The following is a 19188-nucleotide window of genomic DNA, read 5'->3' as shown; positions in this document are numbered from 1 at the left end:
GTAATTATTAGTGTGTAAGATACAGTTTATATAAGTATATAGAGAATTTTACGCCCTACGTTGTAAGAAAATTAAATATTTGGTAAAAAATATTGACATCCTTTCAAGGAAATTTAATTTTAAAAGTATTTCATTTTTCAACATGGAATTAGTTTCCGTTATTGGACCCTTCGTATAGACGTTTCTAAGTCCATTGATAATTTGGGTCTAATACAAGTACGAGCGGGCGAAGCCGCGTTTGGGTGGCTAGTAATAAATACATATTAGAATACTTACGTGCAACATCAACATTGATAGGTGAACTCTGTCGCCTCTCCCCAGTGAGTGAATCGAGGACGGAGCAGGAGTACTGAGCACGAGAGTCATCGATACGAACTGACCGGACTATCAATTTCCACCCGTCGTCTACAAGGAGTGTTGGTCCGGCTATAAAGAAATATAATATTTTAGTTGTATATAATAATTACCAGTTTTTAACAAAAAAAGTCAATTAAAATTATAAATTGAGGTAAAAATTCGAATAAAAGACACAGGATTAAATAACAATTCGATTGTATTTCTAAGACCTTTATATAGAATGAGACGAATCAGAATTACTTTACACGGACACCGAAAAAGAAAAATATCCTTAGTTTATAACCAATATTCAATTAAGGGATCTCACGGGAAATTTGAATTAGGAGGAAAATTTAATGAAACAAAGGCGGAAGCGAAACTGGAGACCGGCCAAGCCATGTTACTGGGGGTGCTAAAGTTTTTTAGGGTTTCAGGAAATTCAACCCAGAACTCTGCGCTTACAATTAGATGCTGTGCCGCTGACGAAGAATTTTAAAACGAGACTTCTAATAATACTTACAAAACGAGGAACATTTTATAACGTAATACTTACAAAAATGATCGCCCGCTGATATAACAGCGTCATCTCTGTACCAGGCAGCTACAGATGCGTGGTCTCGTACTGCAGTGGGTACGGCACAAGTGAGAAGAGCTGGACTGCCGACTTCCGATGGCGTTGATGTTATGTGGATTTGCCAGTCTTGCCATACAACTGTGAAATAATAACAGGCTATAGAGGTTTTAAAGTATTCTTAGTAGTTTTATAATTTTGACACTGTCGTGATGCAGTAGGATAGCATTAGAGAGAAAGCGAATTGTCTTTTTTTCCTACCTTAGGTAGAAAAAACATTCATATTTCATCTTCAAAATTGAACTTCGCTACTTCGCTTCGCTAGAAATTGAATGATTCAATTTCTCAAATTTCAAACTAAAATAAAAATTATTCTTTCCAGTTAAAGTTAGTCCTACTGCGCTACGATGGCCTAATCATATTCATGATAATAATAATAATGGTTGTATGTGGTTGTGATGATGTGGTCACAGCCATCGCTTAGCAGACAACCACGTTCACTAAGCTACAATGGCGCCTGAAATATAATATTAAATAAGTATTTGTTGTAACAAAAGATATACAAATATAACTTCATTTTGAATGCTGGATGCAGATTCAAAGGCGTCTGAGCTAGAATTATGATGTAAATCAGAATTATTCATAGAAACTATATTATAGTATAGGTACGTACATTAGTGTTTTACTAATGACTGTATTTAAACTATTTCAGTTTAAAGTACTTTGAAAATTGAATTACTTAATTACTTAGCTTGGAAAAAATAACTTTTAAAATAACTAAAATTATTAGGAAAAAAATGTATATTTTAAGGATTAAGTAAATAGGTATAAAAGGGTTTTTTCGCTTTTTACCGACTTCAAAATAATCATATGCATATTATATATATCTGTATAAATAGGCTTCGTGCTTGTGTATATGTTAGTTTGTCCATAAGTTTCTCGGAAACTTAGTTATGTCTTTTGTCTTGAATCAATTTCATGTATTTAAAGTCGGTTTAGTTGTTATAGATAGATAGCTTTTAAGTACGAAATCACATTTTAAGAAAAAAAACATGTTAATCTATTAAATTAAAATATTCATAGCAATTTTTTTAATTTCAAAGCTCTTAGTACAATGTTAAAAGTCTTACACTTCAAGGTAAGTACCGTTGCATGACAAAAATACACAAAGTAGATATTTTAAAATAGTAATGTATTATGTATCGACATCCATTCGATAAATAAAGGAAGTTACGGCCATAAATTTACATTCAAAAAGCTATTTGTTTTATGAAAAATTTGTATGAAACACGTCAATATCCTTCATGTTGATCAAAGGTGTCGCTGACTATGTTATTTAAATTTCCAATTAATTATATTATTCGAGGCCGTAGTGGCGCAGTGGCACAAGGGTGTGACTGTAACGCGACAGTTGTGGGTTCCATCCCCACACCTTTCCCCATTTTCCACCGAATTCTGGAGGCATTGCATATTGATTGGCGAAACTAACCCCGCGCTTTGCCTCGACAATTTCCTAGCTCTGGTAACAAAGCGAGGCATTAACTTCTCCCAAACAACACTCAAAGCCTCGAGCATTAAGCAGAAACAGCGGGACGGAGTGTCTCAACACTAGGTGCACTCTGCCAACACTGCTATATGCTGGGTATAGCGTGAAACTGTATTTTATTGTTTTCAATAACATTATAACAAAATTAGATTTCTATCTAATAAAAAATCGAATAAATAGTACATAATTTATCCGTTTAAATATCTAGCAAATACAGGTAGAGTCACTAGTATACTGTTAAGCAATTTAACACCGAACAAAATAATTAAGAATCGGAAACGGTAAATCAGTTTAGTCGGCAACACCCGGCGATTACGGCGAATCCGGATTTACATGAAAAATATTTTTTTACTGTGAATTTGAATAATTTCCTACCTAAGGGCAAGGACTGGGGAATGAAGGAAAAAATAATTGTTTAGAACGATAGAGCGGAGTACAATAGAAAAGTTAAAATAAATTTACGTTTATAATTTTATTTAGCTTTTTTTTTATTTTAACTCCGGCTTCACCAAATTCGAATTCTATATACTTATTTTGGTGATATAGACGATTTTTTAAATATTTTATTATTTTACCTAGATTATTTTTAAATGTTGAAGAGTGAAAAATGAAGATAGAATATCTATTTTTTTTAGCTTCACGCTGTAACAAAGAGATCCTGGGAACCCAGTGTGATACTCCTTCTGCATTGAGCTACTCTCATTTCCCAATTTCCGCCGAATTCTCGAAACATTGCGTGTTGAGTGACGGAGCTTAACGCTGCACTTTGCCTTCATTACCAGAGTGAGGAACAAAAAAGGATAAACGAAAATATAAAACATTTCATTCCGCCGAGAGGCAATCGAACCCACAATCTCTCACGTTTACAGTCGATTGTGTCGAGCTTTTTGTATACCACTTCAATATCTTGGGTTTTAATTAACCAATCAATAGTGATAGCAGGCGAAAGCGTTTCGTCTTATCTGTCACTGTTTTTAAAATGAAAAATGGTACTCGATCCTCTATAGAGTTGATTGTGATAAATGAAACATCGGATGATTCGTTTTCATTTGTCATGCAATTAAGTTTTTTCTTATAATATATTTTTTTTATTACAAAAAAATCGAAGTTCTCTTAAAATTAAATGCAGCGTTGAGTTTCGCCACACAACACGGAATATCTTAAGAGATAACGTTAGTGTTATTATAAGTACTAATATTGGGAAATAGAACGATTTATGTTAATATTCTTTATGAATATTCGACAAAATATCGATATTATGTAATATCTAGTTAGGTACTATTAAATTATGACCATAGTGGCGCGAGCGATAGTTTTGTAATGTCCACTAGGGCCTATGAATCACTTTCATTTTCCCTTTCAAATACAAAAAGTGCAAAACGTGTCGTGGAAATCCGCAGGTTAACACACAAACTGCAATGCGGAAAATAGAATGTCTTAACTCTAGGTTCTCTCTGCGAACCCTGCTATGTGGAATAAAGAGTGAAACAATTTAATACAAGTTTTTTTTCTTATGTAAAGAGAAATTGATATTAAGACCTCCGTCCCCTATTCATAAATAGATCGAGAAAATGAAAATCGAAAGTCTCCAGAGTGGGAATTGAACCCATAATCTTTGGGTAACTGTAGTTAAACACTCTGTCCCTTCGCCTTATACGTACATACTAAGATATATACCTATATATTTATATATTTATATATATATATATATATATATATTTATTTACCATAATGATAGTCTATAAAGATAATGAGGTAAGCCAGTAGCGTAATCTCCTAACTAAATCCCATTACGTCAATAAATAGCCTCCAGGCGTAATCAACTTTGCGTATCCATATTAGGTTAAAAGGCATATTGGATACCGATATTACAGGAATTAGATACATGTTTGTGCTGATTTGTGTTAGGTTAGAATAGCTTTGTATCTTTTTTTCATTTTCACGCAGTGTCCCGCATGTAGGAAAGTCAGCAAAGCCGCTGTCAAGATACCCCAAGCATCCCCCCTTTTTTGTTAATTTGTGTGTTTAGTGGTGGAACTTGTTTTTTTCCTTGCCTGACCCGCTAATATGCAGAATACAGCATGAAGCAAGAAAAAAATATACATTTTTGTATTTTTTGGTGTATTATTTAATATTTCTGCCTCTCGCACTGGTCTCTGTTCGATTCGCTCGATAAAAAATAGAAAATATTATTTTATAACAAGGTATAGAAATACTATAAATACTGTACAGACTAATTGCACAGAGATATTTACATATCCATACATCTGTATTTACATAACCTTTAAAATCTATTTACAAGTTTCTAAGAAAATCTCAACTTTTATGAATAACTCCGATGATCCCAGTTCGGATCTTGTTTCGCAGCATCCCTATCTCGATCTCTCTATTCAATTAAACTTTCGAATTTGGATATTGAATATTTCAGGTAATTTCAGAGTTGCGGCCGTTACGCAAGCTGTGATTCTTAGTAGATTAATTGGAGAATTTTGAGGAATTCCTTTGCCAAGTCGCAGATATATCGCCTCCTTCAGGCTAAAGAGACCAATTTTTTAAGAGACACAAAAACTTAATGGGTCATAATCAGAAAAGTGGACATTTTCGAATTCGTAACGTAACTGATAAGTAACAACACTGATAATGTTTGTTACGAAACTGATGACATAAGGCATTATACACAACAAAATAACGATATTATATGAATAAAACTATTGTTTTTTTTATTTAATGAGACACAGATCAAAATTTTAAAGGTTCAATCGTTGAATTAACAGATTATAAATGTAAGAAGAAAACATAACAAAGTGAGAATATTAACAATATAATAATGCTAGTTCGTAACGTAATAAACTTATATTTCTAGTTAGAGATCACAAAGTTAATGATAAAATTAAATTCACTTTAAAATATATCAAAATTTGAGTCGTTATCATTGGAATTAAGTTTAATGCTTTGTAAGTGTTTATTCCGCATATCTTCATATTTAATAGGATTGGTCTTTTTAAGACGTTCTCTATATCTAAAAAAAAAAAGCATTTGTTTCAGCATTTGACATAGGAGCTTACGCTTACGGAAAATACAAAAATATATATCAAAAAATAATAATCACAAAATCACAACTAATTTCAGAAAGAATAAAAATAAATTTTAACTAAATCGGTTCAGCTGTTTCTGAGATTAGCGTGCACAAACACATAGACAAACAAGCAAACAAGCAAAAAAACTTAAAAATCATTATTTTTGGTTACTTTACGTTATGAAAAGTCACTAATAATTTTTTTCATATGCCAGCAATTTTTTTTTCTTATATACATATCTTCCATATACAAGCACCGGTTCGATAAAATTTTATTATAAACATATATAAGAAAACATTGGTACCGTAATTGTGAACTAGGCTTCATATTTTCTCAGTTTCGTTACGTAACGAAATATAACGAAATTGAGAATGAAGTCTGAGAAATTCTAACCTTTTTAAATATTTGCTCATAAGCCACGTGTTGCATGTGCAAGCACTGACGTTCTTTTTTGAGATTTTGTAAAAAGAAGCAAATAACATAAACAAGAAAACCAAATTATAGAATACTTACCAAAATAAAAGCCGTTTATAACCCTGAGATGTAATTTTACGCATTCCCTTTAAAACATTTGAACCCCTCAAATGCAGCGAGAACACTACTGGTTGTAGCTACGACAGCATTGACTTTTAGAATAATGGTGCCACAATAAAGAATAATATTAAACACCATTCAAAATAATTGCGTTCATAATTTAATTGTACGTTACTAGCCCTGAGTAACGAAAAGACAATATTTTGGGACAAATTTAGTTAATTAATATATATTATTTATTAAATAATGTATCAATAAAAGTAGTTCTATTTAATATTATGCATAAAGTAAAGTAATATAAACATATCTGAAATCAAATAAAACCATAAATATTCGTAACAAACCAATTTTTAAAAAGTAAAGTGGTGAATGGGACACGAAAAATTGTATGGAAGCATTTTGAAAAGTTTTTTGCAACTAACAAAAAATACTATTATTAGCCTTAATACATTTAAGATATTACAAAAATCTTTAAGTTAATAAGTAAATTTATCTTAAATGGCAAAATATTTAAATTATCTTTAAAATTGTATTTTTAAAACGCATTCAAAGTAGCGGGACAAGAAAAGACACAAAATGTGCACTTTTTCTGATTATGACCCTAATAAATTTAATTCACAGCAAATTGTTGATTTAAATTTCATTATATCTCTACAGCAGTATTTGGTTCTTTGGGTACTAGACGACTTCTTAGTTTACCTGTGATGTCTTGCTTTCTATCATACGTCAAATATTGTTTTCAATTATTTTCAAGAACATATCGATATCGAACCCACAACCATCGAACTTACAGTCAGACGATGAGCCTTTCCGCTACGCCTTGTAAATAATTATAACCTCTAATTAACATTCTTAACTGAATCACGTAAAATTTTCGGTTCTTAAATGTCTAAATTAAAACATTATTATCTAATTCAAAGGCAAAACGACAATCCCAGTAATAAAGACGTTCACAATTCGGTACAATGAGTAGATTAATTATCATAACGGCGCTACGTAGCAACAATATTGTAAATAGAATTTTATATTCTTTTATTTTAGCACATTGTAGTTCTTTTTGTGGTAGAAGAGCGGTTTTTTTTCTTAGGATTTTTTTTGTAGACCTACACTTGAAATTGCCTTCAAATTTTCGAGTCTTGGTGTATTCAGTGGCATAACTCAACGCCGCGTTTTAGTTAAGCAGAAAATATTTTTTTATAATATACAAAAACCACTATGGTATTTACATATGATTGTAAATGTGACGGTTCTGGGTTCGATTTCTACTAGGTGGAATAAATTATTTTCATTTAGTCGCTGTAATACTGTATTTATTTTATTTGTAAAAAAGAAAATATCCAAAACAATATACACATTTGCAATAAAGATAATTTACTCTATTAGCGAGCTTATACTCTAACGGCCGCTACGTAACGCCTTCGTTATAACGACGTAACGATAACGACACTCCCCAGGCACAATAATATGAGGGTAAAATAAATCTATGTATTATTATGCGGGGAATGTCCTATTCTGTTTGAATTATAACCCGTGCAAGTTACGTAATTGCTGTGTGCTTTGCAAGTGTATTATACAACGTGACAATTTTAATTGTTATGTTAATCGTTTTGTTGATTCAAGTTGTTTGTTGCAGGTGAAAGTTAAATAGTAATTGTAATTTTGTATTGGAGCATGTAGTGGGTTCAATTATTTTTTATACTAGACAAATATTTTTATTAGTCAGTTGTGCAAAGTCTTTCAACACGACGATAAGTTTCTAACTAAGGTAATTAATTATTTTAATTTCCCTCTTGTTACAAGACAAAGCATGGCGTTCAGTTCCGCGGCGTAAAGTCTCGAAAATTGGTCGAAGTGTTGGAAATAAAATATCTCAATACTAGGTTACCTCTGCCTACCGAAAAAGGTATGACAGGGTGGGAATAGAGAGATTAGTGTTCAGACACTTCCTTCTCCGCTTTTCGAACGGATTTGAGACATTCGCACCTGGAGGCAATGAAAATTTTTCATTTCCCAGTCTTAAAAATTGGGCCGTGCATGGGAAATAAAGTGTTATAACACTATGTTACCTCTGCTTACCATACACAAACATATTTAGCTACTATAATATTATGTTGGTGATATTTTTACCAATTTTTCGCTAAAACTAGGTCGATTGTTATTACTACTAGTATTCTATATAGATTCTAATCTATACAATATATGGGGCCATTTGTTGTCTAGAATATCAGCGATGAAGCTATCTAGTAAATAACATCATAAAAGTAATAACGTGAAGCTATTGTAGAACGGGAGCAATGAAAAACACTTATGATGGTAGCCAGTTCGATTCCTCGGGATTTTTTGTTGACAGTTGGGTGATAATATACTCGTAGTGCCAAGTCACTCCTTTCTACGTTTTTGTGACATTAGATGCGGCGGCATCTAATCTACTAGAGCATTTATCTATTTTTTAAAGTAATAATTATATCCCTAGACTTCGTGAATAGAATTATCAATAGAAAATTATAGCGACTGCTAAAAAAAATATACTTGTTAGGTTCTAAACGTAGTCAGCTCAGTTAGTGGAAGTTCAAAAGGCATACGGTAGCTCACTGAGGTTAGGCATGCGGTTGCTAAAGTCGATGTTAATGTAGAAGAGTGCGTAGGTATTTCTGTCTGATGAAATAAAGTAGGATTATAAGGATTATATTTTTTTGTAGCGAATGTATTTATAGAGAGTATCAAAATAATATAAATATATTTATTCCTTCGAATGGAGATTGAACACTTTTGTTAAATGTTGTGCTGCTGGGTTTCGACGGCCATATATTTTTTCTACATACCTATGTATGTATGTAGGAGTCTACCTATAATATGTGAAAATATATATTTAAAAAAAATAATTAAAAACTCAGTGTTAAGACTCAAGACCCTCACTTCTTTACTTTCCGTCTAGTGTTTATTCAACACATTGTGTGTTGAGTAGTCAAGTTATTTCTGTATATCCTACTCTGTGACGATCAGAATGATGTATTGAGACCGGAATTATGAATATTGTATAGGGTCCATTTACACCTTTTTAGGGAACCGCAAAAAACCTACGAGTAAATCCTTATATAAATGTTCCCTTCTGACGGTATTACACTAGAAAAGTCTGAACGCTCTTGAAAATTTAATAAGAGATAGATAGTATATATGAGTAAGTGATAAAGGTCTTACACACGTAATTCAAGGAGTCTAGTTTAAAATTCAGAATTGGTGTTTAAAGTTTCATATTGCTTCTTCTTTTAAGCTTTACACTGTAACTCGAATAAAACAGAGCAGGCTTAGGAAATCTAGTGTTAAAACACTCCGTTCCTCACTTTTGCCTATTTTTAGAAATATTTCGTCCCGGGTGGTGGAACTCAACGCCGCCGTTTATTTCTTCAATGGTCCTCTCTCCTGGTAACGAATACCAGGTTGATGAAATAAAAATAATTCATTCTCCCAGGTGGGCATCGCATCCACAACCGCCTCACTTAGAGTTGGGCACTGTTTGTGCTTTTTTGTTTCTTTTAATTTTACGTTTTTTTTTGTGAAAATATGCGAAATTGAGGTTTTATGTAACAATTGCCATAAATAATCGTTAATTTATCAGGTCAATGGTTCACACTTCACCGCCATCAAAACTGACGATTGATAAATTTATTAGATCATAAAAGTGATGTTATTACAAACTTTTACTTAACTTGCTTTATTAGTGAGTTTGTGTTCGACTGTATGTAAAATTTTGCAAGCACCGATCCAATTTGACCCACTTTCTAGTGTTTCGATTCAGCAAAAATTTTAATTACGATTTCAGTTTTAATGACAATGAAATTATATTTAATCGATATTGTTTGATAATCCAAAATGGCCGCCGCAACAAAATGGCGGATTATTATAGAAATTTTTGCACATCCTACCTAATATGGATATCAAATGAAAGGGCTTCATTTGGAAAATACATATTATATTTTCCAATAAAAAAACATGCAGAGATGGAGCCGGAAGGTGGCCAAAGAAACTTCTGAACAAAGAAAGATAGATAGGTTTTGTTAGGCTCTGGTTGTAAAGTTCTGCCATTCAATACGTGATGCCTCAAGAATTGGGCGATGAGTGAGTGATGACTTCTTCCCATCCTCTCTCTCTCACTTATCCGACTTCATTCCAAGTGCAAATATGTGCTTTGAAAAATGATCAAACATAAATGTTCCCGCTGTTTAAATACCGTATCTAATGCTGGTATTCCGTTTAAATGATTTGCGGTAACACAGTATGGACTAATGCATGTGGCCAGCAGCTCTTTGATTTATTACCTATACGCATACCTATGGGTAATAGCAGGTGAGGTGTAGGAGCTTCTCTTAGTATGAAGATGGTAGAAAATTCAAAATATTTTTAAATTATTGTGACTAATTTTATCGCCATACATTGCTTATTAAGTAGCAGAAGTGCGAAGAGATAAAAATGTTTAAATTTCCCAAGTAGGCATCGAACCCACAACCGTCACTGTTTAAACTATTTAATATTACGCAACGAATTTAGCGATGTTCCACTTAGAGTTTTCCATAATCCTAGTTTATAGGATACTTCTCGTCAAACTACCATTATGAAATTAAGCACAAAGTAAGAACTAATAATATAATTAATAAGAAAAATCCGAAAAGTGAAAATTTATTGGTATTTCAAAGAAAAAAAAATCATTTCAGGAGAAGAAAGAGAGGAGAACGGAGTAATTGATTAATCTATATAAGTTATAGCTTATATAAGAATGCAATAACAAAGCGCTAAATAAGCTTTCTGTCTAGATTCACCCAAACATTGGATTGAAGTACAATTCAAATATAAATTGAGACTTTCAAACCTAATTGGATTCCCCGAGTACAACGAATTAAAAATCGTCATAATATTCAGTTAAGTGTATAAAACTTCTAAACTTTTTATCTCGGAGCTTTTTTATAAAGCTGGTTTGAACTATTCAGTCTCAATTGAGCTTTAATAGTCACAGTTAAGGTTCCGTTTAGAGTGACAAAGTACGTTGTATTAATCAAATGGGCGAATTTCGACAGAAAAGCTAAATTAGTCAAATTACGCCAAAGCGATAGAAACGAACGAAATTTAATAGAAAAAGTTTTTAGAGTGGAAAAATTAATGAAAATATTAATTGCTTGTAATTATTTGTTGTTTGGCGTGACTATTATATTTTTGAGGAGACTTAGTTTGAGCTTTTTAGTATTTATAAAAAAATAACTAAAACTAATAATATTTCGAGGAACTGTCAGACATTTACAGTTCACGTTGTATCTATCATAGAACACGCTGTATATCGCATATAGCGAACAGTGTATCCATCAGGGCTTCCGCAACCCATACACTATCCAACTTTTGAGACATTTCGTGCTGAGAGAATCTCAACACCGCATTTTGTCTTGTTACGAGGGCAAGTAAAACAAAGTAATTCAATCCTCCTTGCAGTAAAGACTACTGCGTTGTGACGCCCAGGTTCCGCCGCCTCGAATGAGATATATATTTTTTATATATTCAAATTATTTTATATACAATATATACAAAAATACATACACTTTATTCTGCCAAACTGATAATCTCTTTATTTTGAAGTGAGTCCGTAGTATAACAGTAAAATATGATATTATGAAACATTCCATACTGAATAAATAATTTACATGTAAATACTACCTACGTGAAATATTTCGTTATATGAAGCGATCTATTAATTGAATTCGTATTTGCTTACCGGTGATCTAATTAATTATATGGACAAACAAAATGTTTAAATTGGATATAGATATGTATGTATGTTTGTGTAATATTAATTAATAAAAACAAAGATCGAAGAAACTCAATTGTTATTATTAATTGAGGCCTTCGTAGCGCAACGTTTTGATTGTAAGCTCGACTGTTATAGGTTCGATTCCCACGTGGGGGAATTATTTTCATTGATTCGCTATGGTATATAGACTAATTGTCAATGCCTTGGAAATCGAGCGGTGCATGGGAAAAGGAGTGTTTTTGGACGGAGGATCTTTTAAATTGAATATAATACAGTTTATTCTATAGTAGAATAAAACCTAAAGTTTCAGTTCATACAATATTGTATGAATATTCCAGTATTGTTGTATACCAGAGCTCTGGTAAACGCTATAATTTGACATAAGAGCGACTGGCTAGAAACTACTCTAATAAATTAATAAGACTTGGATATAAAACATAATATGTACGTGTATAAACATTTGCCGTCGTGACTCAGTTGTTAATTTGCTTTGCGATATACGATAGTTTAGTGTTATTATCTTGTTTCTATTAGATAAAATAGGAAAATGACCATATATTAAGAAAAAAGCATAATCACAATATTTTTTTTGTATTTCATCAATAATTATACTTTTATTTTTTTATAAAAATTCTGCAATATATAAGATAGGAAAATGAAAACGATTCACGATGTTAATCAGGTTAAGCCAAAGGAACTTAGTGTAGACACCCCTTTCCCCACGAACCATAGAATTTTTGAGACATTGCGTGTTGAGCGGCGGAACTGAACTCAGAACTTTGGCTTTGTCGCCAAACCGAGGAAACGCCACTATTATCAGATTTGCAGTCAGCCGCTGTGCCGCTGCATCATGACGGCCTCAAGAGAATTAAATAAACAAAAGAAATTAAAAATAATTCAAAGAAATTATTTCCTGAAATTGTTTCGTGAAAATCGAATTCACATTCACTATGTGGCCAGTTAATCATTTTGCATGTGCCTATATCATTAGTTTCTATATATATTGAACACATAAAGGAATCGTATCGAAATTTTTATTCTTTAGAAAGCTACACCTACACGTACAAGTGCACGTACAAAAGCTCACTAGACCCGTCAAGAAAGCTAGCCATTAAGCTTTCTGTGACAACGTGAAATGTTTATAACAAGGGAAAATAAATCTAAAATTCTATGTTATATAAAGCCGACACAGCTGTCTGTAAACGAGGTGTGGATTCGATTCCCAGTGTGAAAGTGAATTATTCGGTCGACTTTGCGACACAGGCAAATCTTTTTGTACAGATACTCTGAAAACAAAAATAATAATTAAAACAAGCATGGCGTCTTACACGAAGGTTGTTAGTTCGATTCTTTGCGTTTGGGCATGCTAATTTGAGAAACGGGTTAAGGTAAATTTTGGCTTACTTCCTTTAACATTTAGTATTTGTTTGTTCAAAATCGGTTCAATAATAAAAAAAGCGCAGACCCTGGTAATAGCCGGGATTAATGCCAGGAAGAAGAAGAATAAAAAAAGCGTTCAAGCGGGCGAAACCGAGAGCGTGTGGCTAGTTATACAATAAAAAAACTTCTAAGCTGCTATCGTTATCCAAAAGGATGTTTAACAGAACCCATTAAAATCCAAGAGAAAAAAACCATTTTTAATTTTAATTTGGGTACATTTCAGTTGGTACTTACTATGTACTTTGTAACTCGCAAGCGTGACATTAGGGATACTGGAGCTGGTCACTTTACTGATGTCGAGGTTTTTACGTGACCCACTTTGTTTAGTACGCTTTAAACATTTCATTTTATGTAGTAGCTAGTAGTTGTTGTAAGGAATTATAGCTTTTCTAAATTCTAGAAGTTTCTAGTAGTTATAATTACAAGTAACAACTATTCTATTTTTTCATTATTTAATTTCCCCGAGTGGGAGTTGACCCCACACCCTTGTGCCACTGGGCCGCGCTGGCCTCATCAAGATCACAACTTACTATAAATAAAGATATTATAAAGTGTTTTTAAAGGTACCCAAAAAAAAAAACCAGATTGACATTAGGTATATTAAATTTCCATATTTTAACAATATCTGTAATAAACGATCCTCCTACATAATTTCAGTTTCAGTGATATATAACCTTTAAAAATGGCATCTCATTAATTCTGTTTCCGAAAATAGCACTCGCTTTGATTGATGACGTCGCGCTCTGACGGTGCACGCTTGATAAATTTCGTCCATACATTGTTATAATTTATAGCTTTGGGTGTATTGTTACCAAATTATATATTAGGATAGAGATGAAGAGACATTTGCTACTAATCAGTGGAGTATTTTTGAGGAATAATTGTGTTGAATAACTTGTTATAGAGTTTATATAATAGTTGATGCTAGTTGTGGCGCAGGGACAGAAGCCTAGCTCTGGTAACGATGCAGTTCCAATCAACAATATTCCCGGAATTCAGCTCGGCGGAAAGTGTGGAATGGAAGTATCATAATGGAAATCGAATGTCTTAACCCTTTTTTCGAGGCCGTCCTTTGTCTTGTTATTAGCGTGAGAAAACGAAAAATGTCATTCTCCACAGAAGCAGTTCAGCAGCCCTTCGAAGCCTTCGAAGGCCTTGACAGCTTGAAATACACATATTTACATTTAACTTAAAAAATAATAATATTTATTGCGCAAGAAAGTTTTTTTTTTGTTTCAGTAAATGACATGGCTTAAAAACTGTTTCCAATTTACGTTGCGACCCAAATATTTTATTCCGCTATATCCAATTTCGATATTCACACAGCTCTACTTTCATAAGCTTATACTCAATTCTATAAAGTAATATTAAAATACGAATAATTAACTGTCATTATGTCAATATATTTTAAAGTTTTAATTATTAACTTTATGAAAAAGTTAAGAATTATAAATATTTTAGCCCCGACTCAATAAGGGCTATAATATTCATCATTTTGCGTCTGACGAGTCTGTCTGTGTGACTGTCTGAACGATTTGAGTGTATTTTTGTAATTGTAAGCCTCGTTCGCCGTCATCCTTACCGATCAGCAGTTTAAAGGCTTTAGCAAGATGATGTTATGATATTTTTGGTTGGTAGATATTTTTAAATTTTACTAGTTAAATTTTGTGTTAAATAAGCACTTTTTGAAGATGATGTTATAGGCGTACGAAACGATATTTGATGGACTTTTCTCTTCGTTCGTTCTCTTCGTTTTTTCTTTTTCCAAAGTGTTGAATCTCTTGCCATTAAATTTATATGAGAACAATTTTAGAGTAAATCCTATTAAATGAAAAAAAAATAATTAAAATCGGAAATGGAAATGAATAATTTTCATATCCTTACTCTGGAAGAAGGCTTAGCACGCAGCGTTGAGCTCCATTACGCAATGTCTGATAACTATCACTACAGAAACCGGAGTATTTTATCACTAGAGTCCCCCTACCAGACGTAAATAGGATACAGAGTGAAGCTACAAAAAATAGACTTTGTTTTTTCGTGGGTTGAAAATGAGCTAATATATTAGACCAGATATCCAAATACGTCCTCATCATGATATCTTTCAACATATTTTACTGTCATGTGTTTATGACACACGAAATATGCCCATATAAGGATATAAAAGATCAACGAACGGTTCGTCTTATTCAAAGTTCCCGTGAAATATGTTAACGGAATGAAAAATTCTGGGCCGTTTCATCACTCACTCTCGCCTCTAAAAAAATGATTCGTAATATTATAATGTTAGACGCTGACATCTAAAATATATAAGGCCTTTGGAAGAAAAAGATGTTTCTTTTAGTACGATTTTTTATGTATTTATTTTATTAAGATCTGTGATAATGGATATTTTTTATAGCTTCATACTGTATCCCTCATACGAGTATAGTAGGGTTAGCAGAGGGAACCCAGTTTTACAGCACTCTGTTCTCGGTTCTGCCCATCTTTCGAGATATTACGTGTTAAGTGCTTTTACAAATTTTCACTAACCAAGGATAATTGCTTAAAATTATCTTGTTCTATAACAAAGCAAAGTTCGGCATTGACTATCGCCATTCATCACAAAACGAAGATTGGGTGGTGTATCAGGGACGGAGTGTCTTAGCTCTAGCTTTCTCTACAATATATATAAGGGTAGCAGCGTAAATCCATTTTATTTTTACCATGCTAAACGCAGGAGATGGAAAGGCGAAAACAAAGCTTTTCTTACACTATTAGACAATATAAACAATATAAAACAACTTTATATTAAACCTGCAATGTATAAACCCGATTGTTATAGTGAGATGAAATTTTAGTTTGTTACAGTATCACAGTCGCGTTTCATTGAAAAACTTTCTTCATTTACCGCGAACAAGGGACGCAATGAATACGCTACGTAGGAAACTGCAAATGCTTAACTTTTGTAGCACTAGCGAATTAAACGTGGCTCCGCCCGCATTATATTATATCCAAATATCCGTTTTATGTAAAAAAGTTATATAACATTTTTACATAAATTGAACCATATGTGTTATTCTATATTATTGTAAAGTTGTAACGAAATTCGTTTAGTAGACCTTAAAACTCATTTTTATAATGTTAGGAGGTTAGCATTAGATTTACAATAATAAATCAGTGTTAAGATCATCGTGGCGTAGTGGTATCATTGGTGGTTGTGGGTTCGATATTTATTCGAAGAAATGATTAAATTTTATATATTCAACTCTCTGTTTTTATTTTCACGCAGTATCCCGCATGTAACAGGGTAGGTAGGAGAGTACTAGTATTATGGCATTTCGTTCCCTATTTTTCATCCAATTTTTGAATTTTGTGTTGTTTTATTATATTATCCTAAAGTCGTAGTCGTCCAACATTTAAGAAAATGAATAGATACTTACCCAGTTACTGCAAGACATGAATGAATTTCAATGACTAGTTCAAAGTAAGAAAATTTTAAAATTCAAAACAATTGCACATACGCTATTCTAAAAGTTTCATAAACGAAACAAACTTTACTGTACGAGTATAGGTAACATTAAAATGTTTGTATAAGTATATAAGTCTTCATATAGGTTATGAAATTATACATAGCAGCATTTTTGACTTTTAAAAGCTTTATTAATCGAAAGTTAGAAAAAAACAGCCAAGAGCGAGTCGGCGGATGACTGCGACATATGGACGGACAGACAGATGGACATAACGAGATTATAAGGCGCTAAGGAACTCTAAAAAGTAGACCCTTATATAGAACATAGAGCATAAAGAAAAATGTTATAAGTAAATAAAGGAAATTAATTAAAATTAAAATGTAGTCAGGAAATTATTCCTTTCGGGCAAAGCCGTGGGTGAAACACTAGTAAGTAATACCCTCATACTTTCCAAAGGTAAACTTTCAACTTGTAACTTGTATACATAGGTCAGTGTTAGTTAGCGTTTACATTTAGCGTGTCAAGTGTATGTCACATACTAACTACTAAACTTAACCTAAAAAGCCTAAAAACTACAAGTAAATGGTAAAAATAAACTTTTATAAAGAAAAAAACTGTTTTTGAGATATTATGACGTTAGGCTTACATATTGTACAAGATGGTTATAGATTCGATTTTCCTTTTTAGCTTCGTCGTAATAAGCTACTGTTAAGATACTACAGACTAGGTTATCCATTTCCGTCCAAGATCGATTCAAGTTCATCACCATATTTGAGCTTAAGAGAGAGAGAGTTAAAAAATAAATGGAATCATTCCACTAAGTGGAAATCGAACTCATAACCAACGCATGTGAAGAATTGGATTATTTCACTGCACCACTATGGTCCTCATGATAATCATATTAGATTTTTTTTCATATTTATAAGTAAAGGGAACCTAGATTCAAGAAACTCGGTTCATTTAAGTGTTTCGTTTAGCCGAAGCAAGGCAATACAAATTATCTCCGAAAGTTTCAAAGAGGTGCAGGTTCAAATTCCACTACTCTCATATTTTATACATTTCCTAAGAAAAGTACCTTTCTTCTCTAAGAGTGGAATAAATCGTAGAAAATGTTAGAAATGACAATAATTTAATATCATGACTAGAAATTGAACCCACTATCATTGCCTCTATAGTATTAAACAGTCTCGATAAATAAAGTGTTTAATTTAGCAGATAGCCATATCAAATGAAATGGTATAAAGTTTAATTATGAACAAACATAAATGATCTAACTTTAGTTACTGTTACAATAATCCCGTACAAAGGATTAGAGAGTTGTATGAACAACGCTCTTGTGTCCGATAAATTTGTACTGCTGGCCAGTTAAATTGGTATATAAGTACGTTTGACTTCGTATTATTGTAAATCTACATATTACTACATTCATACCTATATTATAAATTCGAAAGTAACTCTGTCTGTCTGTCTGTCTGTCTTTTACGCAACCAGGGCCAAACCGCTAATTTAATTGTGATAAAATACTCATATAGAGATACTTGAGGGTCTCGGGATGAACATAGGATACTTTTTTTTCTCATATTTGTAATATTTTCGATATATACAAATATATTAAAATACTTATTAATTTGACATGCAATTTATTCCGCCATGTTTATAACAACCGCCGTTGCTAAGCAACGATTTGCAAAGTTTGTTGTTTTAAGAAAACGTCTCTATATGAGTATTTTATCACAATTAAATTAGCGGTTTGGACCTGATTGCGTAAAAGACACACAGACAGACAGAGTTACTTTCGAATTTATAATATAGGTATGGATAATTAATCTTAATACTAGGTAGAATAGGGAATTGAACCCACAACCATTGTGCTTACTGTACCGCTGAACGACGACTTCAATAATAAACCTAGTTAGTTATACTTTTTACGAAATATATTGAATTTACTTACTCCATGTTGTGTTTGACGTTATAGAGAGAAGGGCAATAAAGCTTAATTCTTCACGCAAGAGCCATTCGCCTAATACTTTCAATACTCTGTAAAACCTAAGCTTTTTTAAGTTTCTCACTACATCCCGCATATTGCAAGATAGGCGGAGAGAACCTAGTGCTGCGACACTATGTTCTCTGAATTCGAGACTATGCGTGTTGATTAGCGAAATTAAGCTTCGCACTTTGTCTACCAGAGCGGACAAGTGAATATAATTTAGCTCTATGATTAAGCATCTGTTATATTCAGTTAATTTAATATAGAAATTGTACAAGTAATGAAATGAATCAAATGAAACTAGTGAAGTGTCAACAAAATCCAAATTACTTCTATATCAAAGACTACCCCTGAACGTGTAGGGCTTCGAGAGCTTTGACGTCATAAAGCTTAGTTCATTGTGTGGGATGTGGAGTACCACGTATTATATATACAAAAGTGTGGGCTTACTTTATAT

General features: G+C 32.6%; 1 protein-coding gene across 2 annotated transcripts in view; it reads right to left on the bottom strand.

Moving 5' to 3' along the window:
- The window catches only part of LOC146535366 (cell adhesion molecule Dscam1-like), a 131619-nt gene that overhangs the window by 45792 nt on the left and 66639 nt on the right, over positions 1-19188 (bottom strand). For both annotated transcript variants that reach the window (XR_014878309.1, XM_085190966.1), the window contains exons 5-6: positions 890-1048; positions 277-426 (exon numbers count right to left, since the gene is read on the bottom strand). Coding sequence is in view for 1 of the 2 variants with exons in the window: in XM_085190966.1 (XP_085047092.1) it covers positions 277-426; positions 890-1048 (309 nt within the window). In the remaining variant the exon portion in view is untranslated. The remainder of the gene's footprint in view (positions 1-276; positions 427-889; positions 1049-19188) is intronic.

The sequence above is a fragment of the Heliconius melpomene genome, chromosome 10 (genome assembly GCF_056956725.1).
Source record: "Heliconius melpomene rosina isolate 202511_hmr_F chromosome 10, ASM5695672v1, whole genome shotgun sequence".
In the NCBI taxonomy this organism is placed as follows: Eukaryota; Metazoa; Arthropoda; class Insecta; order Lepidoptera; family Nymphalidae; genus Heliconius; species Heliconius melpomene.
Note: the sequence above shows the minus strand (reverse complement) of the source record. Positions and strands in the feature narration are given on the sequence as shown.